The 23861-nt window shown below is 46.6% G+C and overlaps 2 protein-coding genes across 6 annotated transcripts in view; both read left to right on the forward strand.

Annotated features, from left to right (window-relative positions):
• The window catches only part of ULK1 (unc-51 like autophagy activating kinase 1), a gene marked incomplete at its 5' end in the record, with an annotated part of 76040 nt that extends 64810 nt beyond the window's left edge, over positions 1 to 11230 (forward strand). For all 4 annotated transcript variants that reach the window (XM_083873911.1, XM_083873913.1, XM_083873912.1 and 1 more), the window contains 6 exons: positions 1244 to 1431; positions 4031 to 4209; positions 4334 to 4452; positions 6017 to 6174; positions 6378 to 6513; positions 8358 to 11230. In XM_083873911.1, coding sequence (XP_083730037.1) covers positions 1244 to 1431; positions 4031 to 4209; positions 4334 to 4452; positions 6017 to 6174; positions 6378 to 6513; positions 8358 to 8413 — 836 coding nt within the window. In that variant the 3' untranslated portion in view covers positions 8414 to 11230. The remainder of the gene's footprint in view (positions 1 to 1243; positions 1432 to 4030; positions 4210 to 4333; positions 4453 to 6016; positions 6175 to 6377; positions 6514 to 8357) is intronic.
• Positions 11231 to 16850: 5620 nt separating this feature from the next.
• On the forward strand, positions 16851 to 23798 carry PUS1 (pseudouridine synthase 1). 2 transcript variants are annotated; one of them, XM_083873961.1, is made up of 6 exons: positions 16851 to 16885; positions 17364 to 17591; positions 18420 to 18557; positions 18825 to 18927; positions 19173 to 19870; positions 21875 to 23798. In XM_083873961.1, the coding sequence occupies exons 2-6, from the start codon at positions 17373 to 17375 to the stop codon at positions 21920 to 21922; spliced, it is 1206 nt and encodes a 401-aa protein (XP_083730087.1). In that variant the 5' UTR covers positions 16851 to 16885; positions 17364 to 17372; the 3' UTR covers positions 21923 to 23798. The 2 variants fall into 2 exon arrangements, with proteins under 2 accessions (XP_083730087.1, XP_083730088.1); XM_083873962.1 differs by lacking the exon at positions 16851 to 16885 and adding an exon at positions 16938 to 16986.
• The last annotated feature ends 63 nt before the right edge of the window (positions 23799 to 23861 follow it).

Below are 23861 nucleotides of genomic sequence, written 5' to 3' on the forward strand. Positions count from 1 at the left end.
AATGCACAAAGTTAATGGTGGAAAGGGGAGATTTGCAAGCTGAAACTTTTCACCCCAAGTGCTTGGGCAAGCCATGAGTAAGGACAGTACTAAAGGCAGAGCCTTTCTGTGAGTCATCCTAACAATTTCTGCAAACAGCCTCATGGAATTACAGGGCACCCAGATTGTGATGTTGTAGGTCCTCTCCTCTCCTGTCTCTGAGAGAACTGGAAATACTCTGCCTGTCTTTGATGATCCATTTAGCTTTGAAGCATTGCTGCCAACATGGAGAGAGCTTTTGGGAGGAAAAGAGGCTGTGCCTCTCTGCAGATCAGTTGTGCATTATTATATTGCTGAACCTTTTTGAAGGCAGGGTAGGGCAGTAAATTAAACTTGTGGTTAGAAGAGAAACATCTTCCTCCAAAGGACCTGTGAGAGTGGAGAATACTACCTGGGTAGAATTAGCAGACTGTTGGAGCTGGTATTGGCATCCCCCAGACAGAATGTTTCCCTCTGTGGCAGTGTGCCACAGGTAGGAAAGCCTCTGGAAGTGGTAAATGTATTGAGAATACTTTGAGACAAAATTTTCTTTGTGCTTCTAGGGTGGATTCAGTGGTCAAGAAGGGGAAGAGCTTATGGTGAGGGAATTGGCTGATGGATCCTACAGGGTCTCCAGATCCCTGGGGTTAGGGTCTTGACTCAGCTGGTCACTCATTCTCTGCCCAGCCTCTTACTTATAAAGAGGGGAAAGCAAAAGTGCAGAGCATTTAATGGAAAACTCTCCTGCCTTGCCTACAGGATGTTCTAGAACCATCAATTACTTGAGTGCTCATTCAGTGACAGTAATAGCAAAAAGGCAGGGAGCCAGGGTTCCAACTGTGCTGCTCCGTGGTGGGGAAGTTGGCTATGATAGTGTATGATAAAAATTAGCCCAAGATATTGTGGCAGGATTCAGAAAGAGTTTAGCCAAAAGAAGGGATAAGAATTTCTTCTGAATTGTGTCCATAAATGATCGTCGTTCTGGAAGGTGCTTTAAATCTGCCTGAGCTTGTAAGCTGGTCTGCCTGAGTCACTAAGGAGCTTATGGTGGGGACTGGTTGTTCTGCATCCAGGGTCCTTGCATCTTCCTCCAAAGCACCTCTTGCTGGCTCCTGTCAGATCCAGGATCCCGAATCCTACACAATTCTCTCTCTTGCATGAGGAATGTCTACCTGGCCTGCTGTCAATACCTCCAGCTAATTCCTTTCTCTGTTTTTCTTCACAGTGGGGTCTTCCAGCTCTCTCAGTTCTGGAGGCTCCTTCAGTGGGCGGCACTTGGCAGTGGGAGCTGCAGGGGAGGCTCTGGAGGGCCCCTCGAGTCTCCGGTACGCTTTTGCTGATCCCATCACTGCCAACCTGGAAGGTGCTGTTACATTTGAGGCACCAGAGCTGCCCGAAGAGACCCTCATGGAGGTGGGTATATCCCAGAGGTAAAGGACAGGGGAATAAAAAGCAAAGCAAGTCCAGACAACTCCATGCTTTGCTTCCAAAGGTGGAGCAAACAAGACAGCAAGTTCTAAGAGAGAGAGGCCAGTGAAGTGTTCAGAAAGCCTGGGGCATATTTAGCACCAAGCCCTTTAGTCCATGTAACAGCCCATGACTGGGGTTAAAATTCCCCATTTCCAGAGTTGAAATTGCAGGCTGGAAGATCAGTTATCCGATGCATTCTGTATTAAGGGCCTCTGAAGCAAACCTGCCTGCTCTAGGCCTCTCCTTTTTTAAAAGGCTCACATTAGTGCTGGCTGACCTGAGAACGTGAGTAGCTCAGTGTGTCAGGTGCCTGCCTGGTGCACTTGGGGAGTCAGCAGTGATATGGTCTCTGCTGAAAGGATCTGAAGACAAACTAAACCTGACACTTGTGTTCCTGCTGGGGGCAGGGGGGACACCGTGTTCTGTACCAGAAGAACTGAACCAGATTGTGGAGCTGAAAGGATGCCAGGCTCCCCTTCTCTGCAGGCTGAAGCACACAAATGCTGTTATAGCTGAGATATATTTGAAATGTAGGTCAGGCTGCCCATTTGCAGTGGAGGTGGGAGGCAGATTCAGTCACACTTTTGGCTCTGTTTGTGATACCACCTTGGGCTGTCTGGGACTGGAGAATGCTCTTTGTGTCTGACACTTGTGCTGCTGAAAACCCCAAGATACCAAGAGAGATGTGCACACATTGTTCTAAGGATGTGGGTTTGCTCTTCTACTTCAGATTTTGTTGAGCTCATTTTTTTCTGTCAGTTCTGCATTGGATTGCATTTGTTGGTTTCATTACCTGTAAAGCCACAGGACAAAGGCTCCCAGCAATGATGTGATCACAATAGTAGTCAGTTTAACTGAGCAGCCTACCTGTGTGAGGTGACAGAAGTTTGGGGCCCTGCCAGCTGCCACCACTTCAGATGCTGGTCAGATGAGAGGTGTCCTAAGGAAGTATCAGTTGATCTTGAAATAGCACTCAGCTTCTCTGGCTGTAATGAGTCATTTGGCTTCGGTTGTTGTTTCTGCTAAGCACAGTAATCCTTTTGCATGTCACAAAACCTTTACAGCAGATTTCAAGACCCTTTTGTGCTCTGTGGAGTTGGCCAGAATGCAAACCTGGCAGGTTTTCTGATTTCTGCTCATCTTTCAGGGCACTGAAGTCTTACTGTTTAAGTGCCCTTGTTTATCTTGAGCAGCCCTGTTGCATTTGAATGGGTGGTTCTTCTGTCTTTTGTGAAAGTTTCTTTAGGTGCAGACAAGGCATACTAGAGGCTGGGGTTTAGTTTCTTTTGCAGTGCTCTAAAAACACTGTACAGAGATGGCTACAGAAGACTTGTGATGGCAAATGGGGCCATGAATGCCAGCACAGTTAACAGAAGCTGACTGTAGGCAAAGGAAGGACTGCCTGTGGGTTAGAGATAAGGGACTGAGGCCTGCAAGACCTCAGCAGTTTCCTGCTCTGCCAGAAACTTCTTGTGTGACTTGGTAATTACTTAATCTCCAAGTTCCTCCTCTGCTTTTAAAGAAAATTGAGGAAGGTGGAGATAACACTTCCTCACTGTACTGGACTGTCCAGGTAGCAAGGTAGTGGGAGGGAGAGATTCATGTTTCAGATAGTTAAAGCTGCCTGAGCAGCCAAGTGCCTGAGCCTGTGAAGGAAGGAAAGAAGCTCTCAGATCTTGATCATTGAGGTTTTCTGGTAAATTCATGCAGGAAATATCCTTACCCCCTTTGAGAGAACTGAGGCAGTGAATCTTTGAAGACCAGGTTACCCACTTCTCAACAGAGAGTACAAACAATGAAGTTGGCATCTGACCCAGGCAGCAATTCGCTTTGCAGACCCACAGGCATTCAGTTTTTTCCACAAATAGTAACTTCCCAGAACTGGTGGCAGTGACTTGAGCAATTCAGCTTCCCAGAAATGGGATAATCCCCTTTGATCTGTAATAGCAAAGGAAAAACTACTCTGAAATGACCACAGCACTTGGTGTGAGCACTTCCCTCACCAGCTGGGCAGGAGTTGCAGATAAAAGGTTGTTCTTGCTGTCTCCTCAAAGAACTTCCTCACCCACAGCTCACTGCACTGAACTGGGAGGGGAGGAAGGCTGGGATGTAGGGTGGGAGACACTTGTTGGCAGTTTTTCTGTGGTGTAGGAGGTTTTCACTCTCATGAAATCCACATTGGCATTGCTGTAGTGGGAACAAGAGCTGGGCTTATGGTGCAGATGGTCTCTCCCCATTCCTGGCTGACTTCTGAAAGAATCCCACAGAGCTGGGATGCTCCTTAGGAAGGGGGCTGGTAATGTAATAGTAAATCTCACTAGCTTCTCCAGGGAACTGTCTAGAAATTTCTGGCCTGGGGCTGTTTTTTGCTGTTGTTACTGTGGAGGAGGAACCAGTGCAGGCTTCAGGCTGAGTTTGGCCCAAAGCAGAGGTGTAAGGGGCTCTGGGGGTGAGGTGTTGTTTCTGTGAGCTGGAGTGGGTTGCTGGCACAGCTCAGCTGAGAGCAGCTTTCCTGTAACCCCCCTTGGCATCCCTTCCACAGCAAGAGCACACGGACATCCTGCGCAGCCTGCGCTTCACGCTGGCCTTTGTGCACTACGTGATGGAGATCGCCGCCCTCAAGGGCAGCTCCAGTGACATGGGCAGCTCGGTGACATCTGAGTACCAGCTCCAGGAGAGCGTGGTGGCCGACCAGATCAGCCTCCTGAGCCGGGAGTGGAGGTGAGGACGGGCAGAGCTGCCCATCTCCCAGGGCTTCTGTCACCCCCTACCACCCCACACATCCTGTACCCACAGTCCCTGGGGACCCTGACCTGTCACACTGACCTGTCTGCTTTCCTTGCAGCTATGCAGAGCAGCTCGTGCTGTACCTGAAGGTGGCAGAGCTTCTGTCCTCGGGGCTGCAGATGGCCATAGAGCAGATCAAAGCTGGCAAGCTATGCCTCTCCTCCACTGTCAAGCAAGGTAAGGGGCTGCTGCACTCATGGGGGAAGGGGCTCACCTGGAATGGAACTGTTAAAATTGTCAGAGAGGGTATGGAGTTAGTGTGAACCCCACCAGGGTGGTGGGTGCTCATTTGTGATTGTCCCCTTGTGCAGCTATATCTTTATTCACACTGAGAACATTCCTCTCTTCACACTGACTTTATGGCTCAGAGCTATTGTCATGCTCCTGGGAGACTCTTCAGCACTAATTGCAAGGGGAGGATGTACCTTATCTGATTCCTTGTATATCTGTCTTAGGTGCTATTGTGTACTTGATGTAAGCCCAGCTTAATTACACGGTGCATGTCCTAGGAAGTACTTACTCAGCAAATAGAGACTTGTCCTGGCAGTGATGATTTTTCAAGTGAAACAAAAACACAGGAAGTGAAGTACTGGTAATGTCAGAGTCACTTCTTTGCTGGTGTAACAGCTTTACATTTGCATCTGACTGGCTGTGGTGAGAGCTGGTTGTGAGTCAGTGATTAGAAAAAATAATTTCAAAACTCCCACTGTAATATTGCTGAGGGAGCTTCTTGAGGCACTTGAAATACTTGACCCACCAGCCACCCACCCCAAGAGCTTTGTCTTTGCAAGTATTCATACTGCCTTGGGATGGGGTGTAAAAAAATGGAAATTAAATATTATGAGCACACATATGTTGCAGCAGGCAGTGTGGAGGAAAATACACCAGATTTAGCTACACATCTTCCACAAGTTCAAGGCTAACAGGAAAGTTGTCATAACCCAAATAAATCACTTCTTTTCAGAGCAGATTGCAGCTTCTAGATTTGTGGTGTCGTTTGTCCTTCAGTGTGTGGGAATTGGGCAAGGGTGGCTTGTCTTGTTTCATGCAGCATGGGGATTTTCAAATGTGTGTGTAGGAGTTAGCACTCATCAGATGCTGGTGGGAGTTTGTGTAGATCATGCCATGTAGCTGGGGAGACTCAACCTGTGGCATCCCTTGCAGTTGTGGATTGTTATTTAATCACTCAGGGTCACATTTAATTCCTGATTCTCTATTCCAAAACCTTCCCACACGAGCTCCTGTGGTTCAGGAGAGGGGATGGCCTTTCACAGGCACCCCTGTCTTCTCTTAGTGGGACAGCAGAGTCTCAGGAGAGATTCCCTTGCTTAGTCAGTGCTGCTGATCCACACTCCAGGAGCTCCCACGTGTGAGCCACACTCCCCTTCACAGCACATCATCACCCATCAAGGAGCAGAAGCTCCATATCTGCTGCTGCTGCTGGTGTGTGAGACATCCTGTGCAGAGCAAACTGCTCCTGCCTTGTGACTGCTGAGGGAAACAAAAATAGACCCGGCCTCAGGTGAACCAGACGTGTGTAGGAGTTGCCATGTGCAGGCTTATGACTGGTGAAGGTGACAGAGGAAAGGGAAAAGACCCTCTTGGTGCAGGGATTTCCTGCCATTGGCTTTAACAGAACCTCGTTGTCTCCAGGTTAATCCTTTGGGGTCCTGCACGTGGGGATAGGAGGCACAGGAAGAACTCTGAGTAGTGCCTAAAGCATTTCTTTCTTTTACTGTAGTTGTGAAGAAGCTAAATGAGCTCTACAAATCCAGTGTATCCTCCTGCCACTGCCTCAACATGAGACTGCAAAGGTTCTTCTTGGACAAACAGAAGCTCATGGATCGGATCAACAGCATCACTGCAGAGAAGCTCATCTTCAGCTACGCTGTGCAGATGGTAAAAACCTCACCCTGCCTGGGACTGGGGTTGGTACAGAGCAGTGCTGGGCATTCATGGTTCCTGCTAGTGGCCTTAGCAGGTGGTTCCTGCTCCCCTCTGGAGACTGGGCAAGGGGGGTTGTCCATGCAGCTGAGGGACTGGGCTGGGCAAGCTGGGTCTGCTCTTGGAGTAAGCTCTTGGCACTGGGTTGTTGCCCTCAGGTGCAGTCTGCAGCCCTGGATGAGATGTTCCACCACAGAGAGGACTGTGCACAGAGGTACCACAAGGCTCTGCTGCTAATGGAGGGGCTCCTGAACATCATCACTGAACAGGGAGACATAGAAAACATCAGTAAATGTGAGTATTAGGTGACTTTTGGTTTTTTTCCCCAGATAGAACATGGGCTTTTTAGCTGCATGGATCAGAAATTTCAGTTGCCAGCACCATTTTTTTTTCCTTTGGCTACATTTTGGTGGACATAGCAGAGATCTCTTGGCTTGTTACATCTCCTCATAGCCTGGCCTCCTGCTTTTCCAACAGAAAAACTGTTAGAAATGCAGGTCCCTGTTCTGAGCGCTTCCCATGCAGAGCAATAGCCAGCACTTTGTTGGAACTTTCCGTGTGTGAAAGAACTTGCTGAAGGAAGTGGTTTGGCAGCAGCAGGAGCCTGGGGTTGGTTCCCAGCCCGAACCATCCCTTTGCACAGAGCACTTGGGAATGTGAACCTGCAGTGGCTGCAGGGCAGAGGTGGCTGGTCAGCACAGCAAGGGCTCCTTCCAGCACATCTCTAGCCAGGACTGCTCACCTGCCTGTTTCCCCACCCTGAGCCTGGCTGGGAAGGCAGCAGACACAAACTCTTCTCATCAGCAAGAGCTTGCTGTGCCACTGGAAGCTGAGCTCTGACCTGTGTGCTGTCCTTGGGCCTCCTCTCCCAGGGAGTCTGCTGCTCCCACCTGTCCCCTCTCCAGTGCTCTCCCTGTCCCCTTCCTCTATCTGGAGGGGAAAGGACTGACTCACTGCTCTGAGCGCACTTTCCCTGCCCTTATGGCTGGGCTTTAATCACCTCTGTCACCTCTTGCTGCAGGGGGTGGGAAGAGGGGATAGGGAATAACCATCATCTGTAGGAGCAGCCTGGCTTGGCCTGGGCTCTGCTCCACCACAGCCATCCCAGCCCACCTGCAGCAGCCCCAACAGTGTCCCTATGGCCACTGCTGGCAGACCATGTGCCTGTCCCCTCTGCCGGCCACCCACTGCCTGCCTTGGGCCAGTATCCAGAGCTTTGGACAGCTCTAGATGTCCATGGAGGCAGAGCCCTTGGATAGGTAGTGAGAGGAGAGATCTCTGGCTCCCAAGCAATCAGTTCAGCTAATTATCACCGACTTTCACAGCTGACAGGAGGCTCACTGAAGGAGAGCAAAGGGAAGAGGGCAGGTTGTGTGTGGTACTGGAGGGCTAAGTGAGTAGGGAATACTGAGTAGTTTCTGTTGTGCTGTTTCTTACCAAACATAGATCCCATCTTTTGATCCAGAGATACAGTTAATGTGTGCAACAGATTTCTTTTCCCAGTTGTTATCCTGGTATTACAAGTTCCAGCTTCCTGATTGAGCTGTTCCCTGATAGGCAGAAGTGGGTGTGTGTTTCATTTTAGATCTCAGGTCTGTGATTACTTATTTCTGAAAAGTAAAATGATGAACCTAGAAGTACATCAAGTATTTCCTGTGAGAGGCATGAATTCCACCAGACATTTAGCTTTTGAAAGATTCTTGGGCTCAGGTGATGAGAACCTGGTGCTGACGATGCTTGATGAGCTCTCCTAGTGTAAGCCATGGCAAATGGCACTGGAGACCCTGAGTCATTTTGCCTGCTGGCAAAAGCTGCTCCAATAACTGGAAGTGAATAAATTCTTCCTAGAGGATGGTGATCCTTTGTAAAATCCTGATACCTCTGTCAGAACTGCTGCCTCTGAGCTTTCACCGTCAGATCTCTAACTGTGCAACCCTCTGACCTGTCCCCTCCCAGCAGGTGTTCCTGGTCAGGACTTCACTGGCCTCACCAGTACCTGGTAATGATTCTCAAAGTTCTGCCTAGATTTGTGGAAATTCTACTGTCTGTTTTCCCTTTTTTTGTTCAGTCTCCAGTGGTGATCTTTCCATTGGCCGGAAAATGAGAAGCTGACTGTTTGTGCTGGTTTTTTTCCCCAGGTAAGCTGTGCATCGAGCGCAGGCTGTCAGCTCTGCTGTCGGGGTTCTGTGCCTGAGCTCAGTGATGTCCTTCACACACCTGGCCCCAGCTGACTGCTTCACTCCCAACAGCCTGTGCTGTGGTGGGAAACCATTCTGGCAGTAGGACACCTGGAGGATGGACTGCTCACTGTTCTGTTTCTGGATGTTTTGAGAAGTTGTTCCACAGACTCAGATTCCTTTGTGGGGACGTGCGACTGCAGCAAGCACAAATACTTCCCTGCCCGAAGGCCTGGGTGAAGACATAGCTGATGTGGAAAGGTCCCCCTCGTTGTCAGAGGGGGTGAAGGACAGAAGTCTGCTTCTTCCCAGCACTTTGAAGGATAAGACTGCTGCCTATCCCTCTTGCTTAAGAACAGGGTATTCCAGTGCCGTGTCCATTGCAGGCAATGGATGTGCTGAAACTGCTGGCTTCAGTTGATGTCCGAGTGTGTCATTCAGACATAAAGGCCAGTCTGTGTACTTTCCCCTTCCCAGCTGAGAGCCAGGCATCTTCAAGCTCCCTGGCAACTGGAGGCTCCCCTCCACTCTCTCCTTTGTCCTTTCTCCTTGTGTTTATGCCTTGGAGTGCTTGGAGAGGAGGGGGTTGGCGTTGTGAAGTAGCTCCCACCTCTACAGACTTGCTGAGTGAGGCAGAGGATGTGCGGCTGCTGGGAAGCTTGGAAATCTCATGGCTGCTGTGTGGGCTCCCCATCTGCCTGCCTGGATGGGCAAACAACGCAGGGAAGGGGGCTGTGCAGGAAACAGGAGGGCAGCAGAAAGCATCACACTCCTGTGTTCTTCAGAAGCCAAAATGAATCCGTTCCTCCCTTGGTCCCCCGGCTCAGCGGGATCAATGTGAAAGACTCGTGGCTGTTGAGCTCGGCCTGTCAGCACTTACCTACCTGGAGGAAGCACTAGCGCTGTCCTGCTTTCAGCTGTTGGCTCAATAACCCCTTCCCTGGAGCCCCCCAAACTGAAAACACTAGCTTTGTGAATCAAAGGAGCACTTTACACACTATGGGAACTTTGAGAAGAAGTTGACTTTGCATCACACAACAACCCAGGAACGTCACGACTGTTAGGAATGCTGTTCTTTTTATTCCTTTCCTTGCTTCCTGGTTGTTTTATTGCACTACGTGTGTGCGTATATTAATATGTATTCCTGAGAGTGAATATATATTGATATTGATATGGTTTGTGTGTAACTGTACGTATTTAACTGTACTGTATCTCGTGAGTGTGAGGCAAAGAGCACTGCAGAGTCTGTGCTGTTCCTCCTCCACACCAGGCAAAGCTCACTTGCAGTCTGGCAGTACCAAGATTCTGTTTTTTATTTAAATGTTCTTTTAAGGACAGTCATTACAAAGCTCCGTGCTTTTTAAGAGCTGAAGAACAGGCGTTAGGAATCCCACGCACTTGGAAACGCATTTTTAAAGAAGTGTTATTTGCTGCTTTGTTTTTGTTTGTTGGGTTTGTTTTATTTTTGTTTGTTTGGTTTTTTTTTTTTTTTTTATAAAGAGATCCCATAGCGTTCAGTTTTATGTTCAGCATTTCTTTCAAGGAGACTCTGTAGCCAAATGTGGGTGCGAGTGGCTGGAGTTGTGGCTGAGGCTTCGGGTGCTGTGAGCATGTTGTGTGAGAGGGGAGCTGCCTGCCTTCCATCTGTCTGTGAGAGCGTGAGTGTGACGTCGCAGAGCCGTGGCAGTGTCGTGGTAGAGCTGGGCAGAAAAGCATCTTTGAAAGCAACTCGAAACCTCAGGCTTAGTTTTTGGGGATCTAAAAATATTTTGCACACGGTGGTTAAGTCCTCATTGCTTTTTTTTTTTTCCTCTCAAGATTGGCACGTTCAGTGTGATACTTTACAAGGGTTTCAGGAGCAAGTTCATAAGCTTTGGAGCTGGCACTGCGTTTGGCAACATGGGTGTTTCTGTTCACAGAGCAGAAGTGCCAATAAAGAAATACAAAAATATTTCAAATTGCCCCAACCAGGGAAGCTTAAGTGTAGCTTTCACAAATGCTTCAGTATTTGGCTCACAGTCTGCTGCTTCTGTGGCCGTTTGTGCTTGTGCCTGGGAAAAAAAGAAAAAAAAAAAAAGACAGAAACAAGCAACCCCCCAAGCCTGTTGTGGACAGAAATGCCGAGGAGACCCAGACTGCTTCAGAAAGGCTTTGGCCAGCTGTGCAAAGGGCTGTGCTGCAGCACAGAAGCCTCAAGCCAGGACTGACTCTGCTGTACCAAGCCCTGCAGCCCAGAGCCCACAGGGGCTCCTGGCCAGGAGAGGCCCAGCCCGGAATCCACTGCACCCCAGTGAGCCGCGTGTGGCAAGCTCAGCACTAACCTTCCAGCTGTACTTCATTACTTGAATGTATCAAAATCGTCCACATTCAATGTACACAAGTATATATTGCTCCAAAAAAGAAAAAGCAAAATAAGAATTGTGGTTTACAGACCTACAACTGATATATATGTATGTGTTTGTGTATATACATGCAAGGCTCTGTGTGTGTGTGTATGTGTGTGCATGGGTAGAGATACACACACAAACACAAACGTGTATATATATGGGGTTTTTTTCTCTCAATACTTGAAACTTAGCCACTGTGCTTGAATTTAAAAAAAAAAAAAAAAGAAAAAAAAAGACAAAAAACCAACAAAAAACTGACACAAAATAACCCCAAAAATAGGGGAGAAAAAAAAAAAAGAAAAATCTGACAAGTGATTTATTTTACCATCACTTTGGTGACTTTCTTTTTTTATCTAACTGCATGTAGCGTGAAACCACCTTTTTTTGGTGAAAAATATTTATTGCTTTGTAGATGATAAGGTATGCAAAAAAAAAAAAGAAAGAAAACACCCCAAAAACCAACCCCCAACCATTGCTGAAGTTGCTAGTGTAGTCCACCTGCTCTTGTCATGGCTTTGTTGCTGTTGCAGCGTTTGTGTCTGGCGTCTTTAATAGATTTCAAGAAACCTCAGTCTAATTACACGTACCTTCAGGTTTGTGAGAGCGTATGATGATGTTCTTTATAAGGTAATGCTTGATACTTTGTCAACATTTTTTTATTTGTGTTTTGTGTGACTTTTTTTTTTTTTTTTTTTTGGGCTTTAAATTGTACAACACCGATTTAAGACAATAAAATTGATTTGAAATTGTTAGTGGCCTGTTTTCAGTCCTTTATGAGTCTAGTTCATGTGGCATCTGAGGCTTTTATAATGCATGTGGTTCTACCAGCCTTTACTTTTGGGCAAAAATGGGCTGTTTTCTGCCCCTTATCACAGCAGGTGAAACTTGGGGCAGAAAAGCCACCTTGCCTGAATCCACATGTGAATTTAGGAAAGTTGAAGCCAGTGGCTGGGTGGGAACTGTAGTTCCTGGTTTCTCTGTCCCTATTACCTGTGCTCTCTCCCTGCAGTGCTTAGGAACAAGTTGATGGCAGAGCCCTCCTCAGCCAGCTGGATGCTTAAATTCCATCCATATTTCAGTATTTGTAGGATTATACTTGTCAGAATCAGCAAGCTTGTTGCTGAACAAAAAAGGGACTTGAAAGTGTGATATCATGATAACATTTGGGTATTTTTAATTAAGATGAAATATTTTCCTGCTGTGTTTGTACACATTGCAGTTTTGGTTTTTGATCAGAGCAGGCACATGGCTTAGAATTCTCTTGCCCACATAGCTTTGCAAAAAGTTACTGGACATGGCAAAAGAGACTGTGAGGATGCTGAGAGTGTTGGTCCTGACTTCAGGTGCAGGACAGGTCCCTGTGCTGTCTGGATTGGAATACTCCAGGAGGAAAAGCTAAGCCCTGCATCTGGGATGTGGGAGAGGTGCTGAATTGATTACTCCAGTCCTTCCATTCTTGCAGAAATTTCAGCAACACAGCTGTAAATTTTCAGAAGCCAAATACCATAATTCCACCAAACATTTCCCAAAACTCCACGCACTGAACTCTGTGTGTTATTGTTGCCCATTAGCATCTCTGGGAAAAGTCCTGCCCCGCAGGCCCTGTGTGAAGCAGCATCATCCCACAGTTACTGCACAGTGTTGTTTTTGTAAGAAAAAAAATCTTATTTCAAAATCATCATTTACCGTGAGCTGGAATTGGTTTTTTTTTTCTTGCTCTGCCCTGGTTATAACCCCTGTTTCCTGCCCCTGCCTTTCCCACCCCAGGGAATTGCTCTGTGAGAACAGTCCTGCCTAGAAACGCTGGGCTCTTGTTGATGCTGACTCACATGCAGGGACAGCCGATCCTTTCTCCCTGCAGAGCTGCAGCACCATCAGTGCTGGGGACAACTCTAAAAACAGACAACTCTGCACTTCTGTGTGCTGAAAATGTGCTGGGAAGACCCCATGGCAGCCCCTGGAAAGCTGGTCAGAGCTGAATAATTACAAATGCTGTTGTTTTTTAAAGTTTGACAGTTCAGCACACTTGGGTCTTTGGTGTTTTTTTTAGGGTTTGGGGATGTTTTGGGTTTTTTTAAAAACATTTTTTCCCTTTTGTAGAAAACCCTTGGGTATGTTTGTTCCCTGCAGCATGGGATAGTAATACATAAAATATACATGGAGAAGTTTCTGATGCTGAGGGAAAGGGAAGGGAGGTTTCTTTTGAAGATGCCTATGAAGGATTTCAAAGGTTCAGGTGAAAACACTGTAGCCAAATGAAAGATGTACCCTGTGTATCACATGCCTGTGTAGATAGAGAACTCTCTGCTGAATTCATAGGACTCTTTCACAGGCAGCAGAGCAGAGGGCGAAAGTGCTAGCTGGGAAAACTTCAACAACAGAAACACACAGTCTCTTCTAAAAGCACTGAACCATGGGACCTGGACAGTTTCAAAGCACCAGTGGAAATTGCACCACTTTCTAGATGTTGACTGTGACGTCATGCTGCTGTTGATTCTAGGAGAAAACAAACCCGAGCAATTCTTCCAGGGCATTTGGCTTTGTTCCTGCATTTTATATTTAGTTGTTGGTAAGTACGTCAGCAAAAACACACTCATTCAACTCTGAAAGATCAGAGGTGACAGTGACATCAAGGAAGCAGAAACGGGTGGGTGTGTGTTGAACCAAGGCCATACAAAGATCAATTATTCTGCTTCCAGCTCTTTCAAAGCTTTATTTCCCAAGGAGTTAACTCCTTCCCAGCATGTTTGAGCTCTCTGGAGTTTAACTTGATGTTGGTTTCTCTGCAGGGGCCCACCGTGCCTGGTCACCTCACACTCCAGGGAGGGGAAGGGTTGTGTGCAGGGAGACAATACCCTGGCATAGCTCTGCAGGGCAGGAGACAATGCTCCCCAGAGAAATCCTAGCAGTTGGATTGATTTAGATTTATTTCCATAAATGTAGCACTAAGCATGGGTGCCATTCCCTGGGTGAGGAATGGCACGTAGTGCAGGGATGCAAACTTCCCTGGGACATTTCTTTCTAAAAACAGCCTTTTAGGGACAATAGAGTCAGAACCACCCCCCCTCCTGGGAGATGAAACCTGGCAAGGGATTTGAATGCTTTTAGAAAACATGTTAAATAGTGTATTTCTAAGAAGGAGCTGAAGCATATGTCAAGCATAGGTTTCCCCTTACCATGGACAGAGGGTAACCGAGTTCCCAACGTGCACAATTTTTCTTCATGTTTCCAGTTAATGCCCAATACACAACTGCTGGGGAAGAGCAGAATGAGGTGCTCTTTGTCTCTTGAGTTCAGCACGTCACCAGCTCCCAACATGGATGTAAATGGCTTTTAACTACAGCATTTGGTATCTCCTGATCTTCCAGTGCTGTGCAGCAAAGCCCTTAAACTCACTAAACATCACTTTAGCAGCTTTTTTCCTTCCCTTTAATAGAAAACAATTGGAAAGAAGCGTCTTTCATAACACAATGTTTCCTTGGAGCCTTTTTTTATTGATTTTAAAGAAATTTCATTTCTCTGTGAATTGAAAGCAAATCCTCTTGAAATAAATACCTCCTTTTCCAAAGCAGGCTTTGGGGAGGAAGATGAGAAAGTTGTTTGGGTGACATTGCCACAGCAGGGCAGGGACGGGCTGCTCGGGGAGGGGACAGCCAGCTGCAGTGGGGGCGTGGGCTCTGCCCTGGCAGCCGGAGGGGACATCCAGCAGTGTCCCCGGCCCGGGAGGAGTGGGAGGGGTGGCAGAGGTGTCTGGCAGGGCCCCAGGGCTGTGGCTGTTCCCAGGACACGGCAGGGAGGTGGCGGTGCGCGTTGCCACAGCCCCATCTGCAGGCGGCCGCGCAGTCCGGGCTGAGGAGCGGCGCTGACATCCTTACGAGAATTAAATCAACTGCCTCCAAAAAAAAACCAGCCAAACCCCCGTTCTGCAGCCACTCTGCTGCCCGTTGGACAATGGTCAGTTGTCTGTGAGGCCCTGGATAGTTGTTGGTACCTAGAGAGCTTTGGCGATGCTGATTTCAGTGCCGAGAGATCTTGAGACCTCCCGAGGGTCTCACTCCCCCAGAACACACTGGCAGCGGTCACTCCCATTTCTCCTTGCTTCTGGTAGCAAGATAAAATAGATAAATCATACATTGGTGTTTCAAGATGAAATAGCTAAGTTTAAAAAAGGAAGAGTTATGTGTGCTGTGGCAGGTTAAGAGCATAGCTTGCGCCGCCTGGTTTGAAGCTTCTTGGCTGATCTTAGGAGGGATAAGGAGCTGAGATACCAAAGCTTTTCCCTCATGGGAGAGCCATGGAAGTCTTTCTCCTAGCCCATCACTCATTTCCGTATTGATTGGCACCTTCTTCCCTCTCTCGCATTTACTGAAATGAGCCAAATTCAGAAATCAGGGCAGGGAAGGAGGAGGAAGGGATGTGGTGGACACACAGGCCAATTGCACAAGTTCCACTTCCTAAGGAAATGAGGCAAAAAAAGATTCAGACACCCTGGTTGCAGTGATAGAGAAATTTGTATTCCTGTTTCCCTTGGCAGCAGCACTGCACTGTGACGGGCCATCTTTTATCACTTCTCTAAGCAAAGTGCAGCTGAGATCCTGTGATAAATCTTCCCTTTGCTCCAACCCACTCCTGAAATAACTCAGAAGTGTCAGTTCGAAAAAGGACGTGCTGCATTTCTTCCCCTTATTAGCTGAAATAACAGGCCTGCGATAATCTGGCCTGCTTGGAAGTGTCAACCTTTCCGTGTTCCATCTGAACGGATAAATGTAGCTCTCCTACAATAATCTCACTACATGCCAGGGAACCCACATCTCCACTGGGTAGCTCTGTCCTACAGACCATAGCAGCTGTAAAAAAACCTATTCCAGGTGCATTTGGCTTTTTGGGAGGTACATGCTGTGGCCTGGTAAAGGCTCCTGCTGTGCTCAGCTTCCCCACAAAGCGAATCACTGTGGACAAAACTTCCTGCACAAAACATGAGCACAAGGATTGCCTGAGCGAGCTGGCTGGAGGAAAACCTGGGGGGAAATGGAGCCAGAGGTGCCCACAATTGACACGGGCACAAAGAGGAGTGTGGAAAAGGGGAAAAATGTGACATTCTTCTGGGAAAGGAACCCTGAGCTTTTACTGCAGAGCTGTGTGCCCTGGGAACTATTCCCTCCCCTTGTCCTCGCCTCACTGGGACTGCGGTGCTGTCACTGCCTGTTTCCCCACAGGAATAAGGAAAAATGGGCTGCTTTCCTTACACAGCCACCAGGCACTGCCAGAATGTTAGTTTGCCTTTCCCCCACTTTTCTGTGGTTTAACAATATAAAAATTGTGGGGTGTGTTGGCACCGGGGAGCCCGTGTATTGTATTGCACCTTACAACTCCTGTGAGCTGCTATACAACAAAGGTGTAGAATACATTTTTGACAAAAAGGACATTTCAGTTAAAGGCTGGCAAGTCCTTGAAGGATGAATGATGGGCAGGGCTAAAACTTCTGTCTAGTGCAGCTCAGAAGAAAATAATGTCCTTTTTCCATTTAACAGGGCCTTTATTTTGTGTTGCAAATGCAGAATGTTGGGTTTAATTATGTCTCTGCCATTTTTTGCTTGAGTTTAAGAAGGAGTTTCATCGTAATGTGAAACTTAACAGCCTTGTTGAATAGCACAAGCAAGATACCATAAGTTTCTCAGGGTTGTTTTTGGACTTGTGGTAATTTTTTTCTGAATTCTGCATATGTGAGAGGGGTGTTTGTGACAGGAGGTCATGGCAAAAGCCACTTTAGTTTGGTTTAATGGTACCCAAAGAGACCGTGTGGCGCTGAGCAGGGCAATACCCCACCCTGGTCACTGCCAGCACTGGAGCAGGACGGGCTCTCCAAGCTGGGAACCCCGGAGCAGAGCTGGCCATCCCTTTTTCCCCTCAGAGGGAGACCCGGGAAGGGCTCGGCTCGCTGTACGGACGGCGCTCCCCTCACGGCGTTCCCCTCACCGCTCTCCCCTCACAGCGCTCCCCTCACAGCGCCCGCTGCTTCGCCCTCCCCGCCGTGTCCCCGCGCGGCCGCCGTAGCAGTGCACGTGTGCGTCCCGCGCGGTGCCGCCGCTGCGCAGCGCCCGTGTGAGTGGCGGCGGCAGCGGGCCGGGCTGTGGGCGCCGGGCCGGGGCTGAGGGCGGCGGGCGCGGCCTCTCTCGCCCGGCGGGTCCGCGGACGATGCTGCGGTGGGGACTCCGGGTCGTGAGCTGCGGTTTCTCCGCTCCGGGGAGCGCGGCGTGCGCCGGGGCGTGCCGGCGGCAGCGCAGCGTGGGTACCGCCGGGCCCTGCCGTGCCCCGCTCCCCGCTCCGGGGACGGGTCAGGCCGGGCGGGCCCATCGCCGTTCGCCCTGCCGCCTTTCCCAGCCGGCCCGCCGGGTGTCCGGGCCCTGCCTGCCTCCTGCAGGGAGTGGTGACATGGCCTAGCGGGGAACAGGGGTGCTCGCCCTTCCTGCCTCCGACTTGTTCGTGTGCCCTTCTGCGGCCCCCGGGGATGGAGCTGTCGCTTTCTGCCCGGGTTTCGTGCTATTCATGCTCGTCCTCTCTGCGGTTGTTTCCTCTGCAGGTTCTTAAGATGGCTGAGGATTTGATAGCAGCGGTTGCTAGCCAGACAAAGAGAGTCAACAGCAGCAGTAGCGAGGTGGTTCAAAGGCTGGAAGAAAACGGGCATCAGAACAAAAGGTTGAAGAGTGATGCAGATGAGGAAGATGCAGAGGATCAGAATAAGAAATTACCCAAAAGGAAGATTGTGCTGTTGATGGCATATTCAGGGAAAGGCTACCATGGCATGCAAGTATGTGGTTTGGCAAAGCAGCATCTCCAGCTTATTTTTTGTTTTGGGGTCTGTTAGGTTTAGTCAGAGTGCCTGGATAAGGAAATAATTGAGCATTTGCAGTGTGGAAAACCGAGGGGAACAGTGTGTGAATGGGCTCAAGTGGCTTGGTAGTAACTTAATTTTAAAAAGTCATTGGTGCATCTCTGATGATTGCAGGGACAGTGCTTTGTCATAGCACCAGACCTGCCTGTGCAGGGTGGGCTGTGGCACAGAGCTGGCAGTGAGAGGGTGATCCTGCTCCATCTGCTGCTCCTCCCCACGTACTGCAGGCGTAAAGAGTGCTTCAAAAGCTCCAGAGGATAACTGATAATCTTGCACACAGACAGGGAAGGGAGCCTTTCATGCTTATACAACAAAGGAGGATTTTTCACCAGCAGTAAACCTCATGCTTACAGGCACATAATGTGAAGTGAGGTAAAGAACCCAATCTGATTTCTAGAAGAAAAATTTGCAGAGGCTGGATTTGGAGCAGCAGCTGTTAACTTGCAGGCACTGTGACAGTATTGCAGTTGAAGGAATCATCAAAAACCTCCAGAAGTCTTACACAGTGAAATTAGAAATGAGCCCTTATTTGCCATGACAGTAACAGCTAAATCAGAATGATTATTTTATTGACACTCTCTGGTAAAATACAGTTAGGTTTGTTAGAGAATGGCTCTTAAGACTGCAGAGGGGAGACTTTTAAATAATATCACAACAATGTTTGATTAATGAAATTTCTATTTTAGTTTATCCAGTGATTGTGATTTGTTCTATTTCTTATTTTTACTATGTGTGTCCTCTTAGAGAAATGTGGGATCTTCACAATTCAAGACAATTGAAGATGACCTGGTCTCTGCCCTTGTTCAGTCAGGATGCATCCCAGAAAATCATGGTGAAGATATGAAGAAGATGTCTTTCCAGAGGTGTGCTCGAACAGATAAGGTGGGTTGGGTAGGGCTGTGCTCTCCTGAACTCTGGGGTTTACAAATCTCTGCTGCTGGGATGGACTGGTAAACATTATCCAGAGGGAGATCCAGCAGCAAGTCCTATTCATAGTGAATGTTGCTTGAAATTTCTCCTCTTGTTCACTATTAAAATAAATTACAAGTAAATAAACTTGTTATTTAACTATTTCAATTCTGCAAGTGCTATTCTGGAGCTTCCAAAGTACATAATTATGTGGGGTTTTGTGTTTGATGGTTTTTGCAGGGTGTGTCTGCAGCTGGACAGATTGTGTCACTGAAGGTCAGGCTAATAGATGACATCTTAGAAAAGATCAATAATCATCTTCCTTCTCACATCAGAATTCTGGGTAAGAACACTGAAGTGGGCAGAGAAAATGTTTTCAAGGAAAACTTTCTCCTGCAGAAGGTCTCTCCCTTACCGTTATAATTTTACTTATAAGGGGTTTAGTTTTAACACTCTTCTATTAGCTTGAAATTGGTTTTGAACAAATCTATTTTTTTGTTTGTATTTTGTTTAAAAATATTAAAAACTGAGATCACAATCAATCTGTAACCTCCTGATTCAAAAACCTAATGTCACTTTTAAACACAGGCCTGAAGAGAGTCACTGGGGGATTCAACTCCAAGAACAAATGTGATGCCAGGACCTACTCTTACATGCTGCCAACGTTTGCCTTTGCCCACAAGGACCACGATGTGCAGGAAGAGCTTTATAGGCTGGACAGAGAGACCCTTGAGAGGGTCAATAAACTGCTGGCCTGCTACAAAGGGACACACAACTTCCACAACTTCACGTCCCAGAAGGGCCCCAGGGACCCCAGTGCCAAGAGGTACATCATGGAGATGTTCTGTGGAGAGCCCTTCGTCAGGGAAAATGTGGAGTTCGCAGTGATCCAGGTGAAAGGCCAGAGCTTCATGATGCACCAGATCAGGAAGATGATTGGGCTGGTGATTGCCATTGTGAAAGGTTATGCTGCCGAGTCCATCATGGAACGCAGCTGGGGAGAGGAGAAGGTCGACGTCCCCAAAGCCCCGGGGCTTGGGCTGGTTTTGGAGAAAGTGCACTTTGAAAAATACAACAGGAGATTTGGGAATGATGGGCTGCATGAGCCGCTGGAATGGACCGAGGAGGAGGAGAAGATTGCTGTTTTCAAAGAGCAGTACATCTATCCTACCATTATCAACACAGAAAGGGAGGAGAAATCCATGGCAAACTGGCTAAACACCCTCCCCATTCACGACTTCAACTCCTCTGCTGTTGAGATGCAAACTAACAACAAAGATTCAAAGGTAATAACTGAAGCCATTATTTTACAAATGGAAGCTGTCAAGTTGAAGCACCTCTTCTTTGTAACATGTTTGTTTTCCATGAAATGCCGTGGGAATGACAGTCATCTGGAGTATGAAATGTGTATAATCTTTTCTGATGATAGTGGAATGAACCGTACAAAGCATTGTTTTTGCAGGGTTTTACAGGGAGTAGTTGAGGAAGGAAAGCTTTAAGCACAAGAAATTTGCATAATCATAAACTAGCAACAGAATTTATGGACACAGTGCCAGCTTTTGCTGTTGTGACAGTGTTTGGGAGTCTAAGTTTCAGGTTGACAATTTTGCTTTAAATATTTGCTGGCTTTTTGTATTCTCTGATTTTGGGCTAATTCTCATTTTGTTCCCAGATAAAGTTTGGGATCAGGGAAATTTAGGACCAGCTCTTTTAAATAGGCCATCAGAACAATTGAGTAACTGGGATATTGAAGAATTGGATTTGTGCCAGCAGGAACTCCTGTGAGCTGTGAGGTGCCATACAACTAAGGTGTAGAATACATTTTTAACAAAAAGGACATTTCATTTAAAGGCTGGCAAGTCCTTGAAGGATGAATGATGGGCAGGGCTAAAACTTATGTGTAGTGCAGCTCAGAAGAAAATAATGGCCTTTTCCCATTTAACAGAGTCTTTAAAATTAGCTTTATTTTGTGTTGCAAATGCAGAATGTTGCGTTTAATTATGTCTCTGCCATTTTTGCTTGAGTTCAAGAAGGAGTTTCATCACATAATGTGGCACTTACGGCCTTGTTGAATAGCACAGGCAAGATACCATAAGTTTCTCAGGGTTATTTTTCTACTTGTGGTATTTTTTTTCTGAATTCTGCATATATGAGAGGGGTGTTTGTGACAGGAGGTCATGGCAAAAGCCACTTTAGTTTGGTTTAGTGGTACCCAAAGAGCCCCTGTGGCTCAGGGTCCTGTACCTGGTGATGTTGGCAGAACCTGGTGCTGCCAAATTCCCAATCCCTGACGTTTTCCTGGAATGAGGCAGGTTCTGCTCCCTGCAGAGAGACCCGGCCAGGTTTGGGTTTGGCATCACAGCACAGGCTGTCTGGGAAGGATAAATAAGGCATGATATGACAGACTCTGCTGAGATTTTGCAGGCTGTTTGCATTTCAGTGAGCTGTGCTTGCTGGTATGAAGTCAACTGTGTGAGTGTCTTGGAATTTGTTTTGTAGTAGGGTATTGAATTGCCAGTGTTAAATTTGTGGGATTCAGTGTTTTCAGCAAGTGGTGATGAGGGGAAAAAAAGTGTATATAGTTTATAGATATATACCATGCTAGATTCTCTTTATAAAAATACTTCTATATTAGTCATATCAGTTAAAATACTTGCTTCAAAAAATACATAAACCCCCCAAATTAATTGCACCATATTGCCTTACTCCTGAAGGAGTGGCTCCCAGAGAACAACTCTGACTTCACTCTCCTTGTAAGTTTCTAACATTTGCAGTTTTTCCTTAGTACTGCTTGGTGGAACTGGCTTCACTTTTAAACAAGTATTACTGAGCCCTGACTTATCTGCAGTACAGATTGGACATAAATTCTCTTCAGCAGACAAAATTCTGGAAGCTGGCTTTAGACAGTGTAACAAGCTTAGCTTTTGAGGGACTTACATTAAAAAAAAAATAACTTGTCTTACCTGCATTTATTTTAAATATCAGCATTTCACATTATTATCCCGCTTTTAAGTTTCCCACATACTGCAGACTGTAATTATGGAGTTATAAATGTAAGTGAGAAGAAATTTCCTCTGCTGGTAATTGTAAGCCAAAGTACATTTTTTGTTACAAGAAGCACCTTTACCACCACAGATGTTTACTACAGTAGATGGGTCTAACCCATGAAGCTGGGATCCAGGACTATTTCCTTATATTTGTGGAGAAGTTTAAAGTCAGTATCTTTGATTTAGGTCAGTCTGTGGATGTAAATGCAGCACTGACAAACCATTTTGTGTTTTGCTTTGCAGAAGAGCAGCGATGCCGAAGGCAGCGATGGTTGTGACGATTCTGACTGAGCCAGCAAGTGGCTGGATGTGGGACCCTTGCTGCTTTCAGTTCCCTTTTCTACAAAAAAGTGGCCTTTCTAAACCCAAGAATCCAGTGAAACAGGAGTTCGTGTGCTTGCAGAATGAGAACTGGATGCCCAGGACAAACTGGGTGGAAGAAAAACCAGAAGCTTTTTATACCACTGACTGATTTTCCTGACTGATATACTTGAAAACAGTGTAGTGGGAAAGCATCTTTCTTAAGAAAATCTTGAACTGCAGGATATCTTAATTGTTCTTTGAATAATGTTTTTATTATGTTTACTTGGAAAATAGTATTTTAAATATGTATAATCTCTACTTAAAGATGAGGCAAATCATTTTAATATACTCTTTTTTATTATGAAGTTACGACTTCATGAGCTTTTGATTTTCTGGTAATAATTTACCTTTACTTAAACTGAATCTCTAGGCTTTTATTTTTCATGTCATCCATGGTTTTCCTATGGAATAACATGCATGACCCTGAGATTAACTCAGTTAGTTACAGTGTGGTGCTAAAAATGCCAAGGTTGTGGATTCAATCCCTTGATGAGTCCTTCACTTAACAGTTGGACTTTGTGATCCTTGTGGGTCCCTTCCAACTCAGAATACTCTGTGATTTAGAAACTGTGGGTTAGCAACTCATTACCATGCTGACTGCTATGAACTCTTTTGGTTTTGAAATAAATTTCTGTGTTTTCTAGAGCTTTGCAGGTCTAAAAGAAATTATTCCTTACTCATTGAGAAGGCTTCAGTTTGGAATGTGGACTGAACCATGCATTCCAAGATGAGGCCTTTTCTGTGGGAGGTGCCATCCTCCCAGCATTGCCCTCGTGCTTGGGCAGGTTCAAGGATGTAAATCCACAGCTCCAGGTATAGTTGGGCCTTTGCTGCCTGAGGTGTAACCCAGAAATCCTCTTGAGCCATCCACAGGATCCAGAGTTAAATTGACTTGGCATGTGTGGAAGAAGTGGTGCTGAATTCTCTGGGCTTTAATCAGGCCTGGGATTGTGAACTCTGCAATCCCATCAAGCTCCTCAGAACAGGGAATTGTGCAGTGATGTGGATAGAGGCACATGTCAGAGCACTGCTATCTGGGAATCAATTTTAATTTTCTGTGTTTTCATGAATTGAATACTCTGGAGTTCATGCTCCTTTTTCCATTCAGTGGTTTAACTTCTGGTTCTTGTTTCCAGCTCTCTGTGGAGGTGGCAGAAGAAATGACACCCTCCTGCCTTACCAGCCTGCAGAACACTATTGAAGGGCTGGAGCAAGACTCCAAGCAGGTGGATATTGGTACAAATGCTTGATACACTTCCCTTGCTGAGTCTGTGTGGAGACTTGTTTTGTAATATGGGACTTATTAAAATGAGGAGTCAACTCTTTGTTCCCGCATTTAGTGGTTTTTGGCCAAAGCCTTTAATTTTATGGTTCCTTTTGGAATGATTCCTTTGATTTTGCAGGGTTTTTTTGGGTTGGTGGGGATTAGGGGGGATTTTTTTGCGGCACAGCAGTTCTTTAAAAAAGGGTTCCCACATTCATTGCATCTGGGTTTTCTTTGGAGCTTTTTATTTTATTATTAAGGCCTTGCTCGATTTTATAAGAGCAAGTGTGTAGAAGTGCCCTGGAGACGCTTTCTGCCTAGATTTTCATTTACATCCCTTGCTGCTCCATGCTATTGACCTACTCTGCATTATCTTCCATCAAAAGCGCCATTTCTCCACGCCTTTCAATCTGAAAAAAAAATAAATTACTTTTATCTACTTGTAATGAAGGCCCCAAAGCTGTGCTGTGTACCAGAGTTGAAATCAAAGAGAAAATTCATTTGAGGAGAGAAATAAACCATTAATAACAACAACAACAATAATAATAATAATAATAATAAATACTTACGGGTCGGGGCTCCCCCTCTGTGCGGGTGGGAGCG

This window comes from Zosterops lateralis (assembly GCF_965231275.1).
Source record: "Zosterops lateralis genome assembly, chromosome: 17".
Lineage (NCBI taxonomy): Eukaryota > Metazoa > Chordata > Aves > Passeriformes > Zosteropidae > Zosterops > Zosterops lateralis.

Excerpts from the sequence above, each read along its gene's own strand:
- PUS1 (XM_083873961.1), top strand. The coding sequence starts at position 17,373 with ATGGCTGAGGATTTGATAGCAGCGGTTGCTAGCCAGACAAAGAGAGTC. Across the intron at positions 18,558-18,824 it reads GGTGTGCTCGAACAGATAAG|GGTGTGTCTGCAGCTGGACA; the intron begins GTGGGTTGGGTA and ends TGGTTTTTGCAG. Across the intron at positions 19,871-21,874 it reads CTAACAACAAAGATTCAAAG|AAGAGCAGCGATGCCGAAGG; the intron begins GTAATAACTGAA and ends TTTGCTTTGCAG.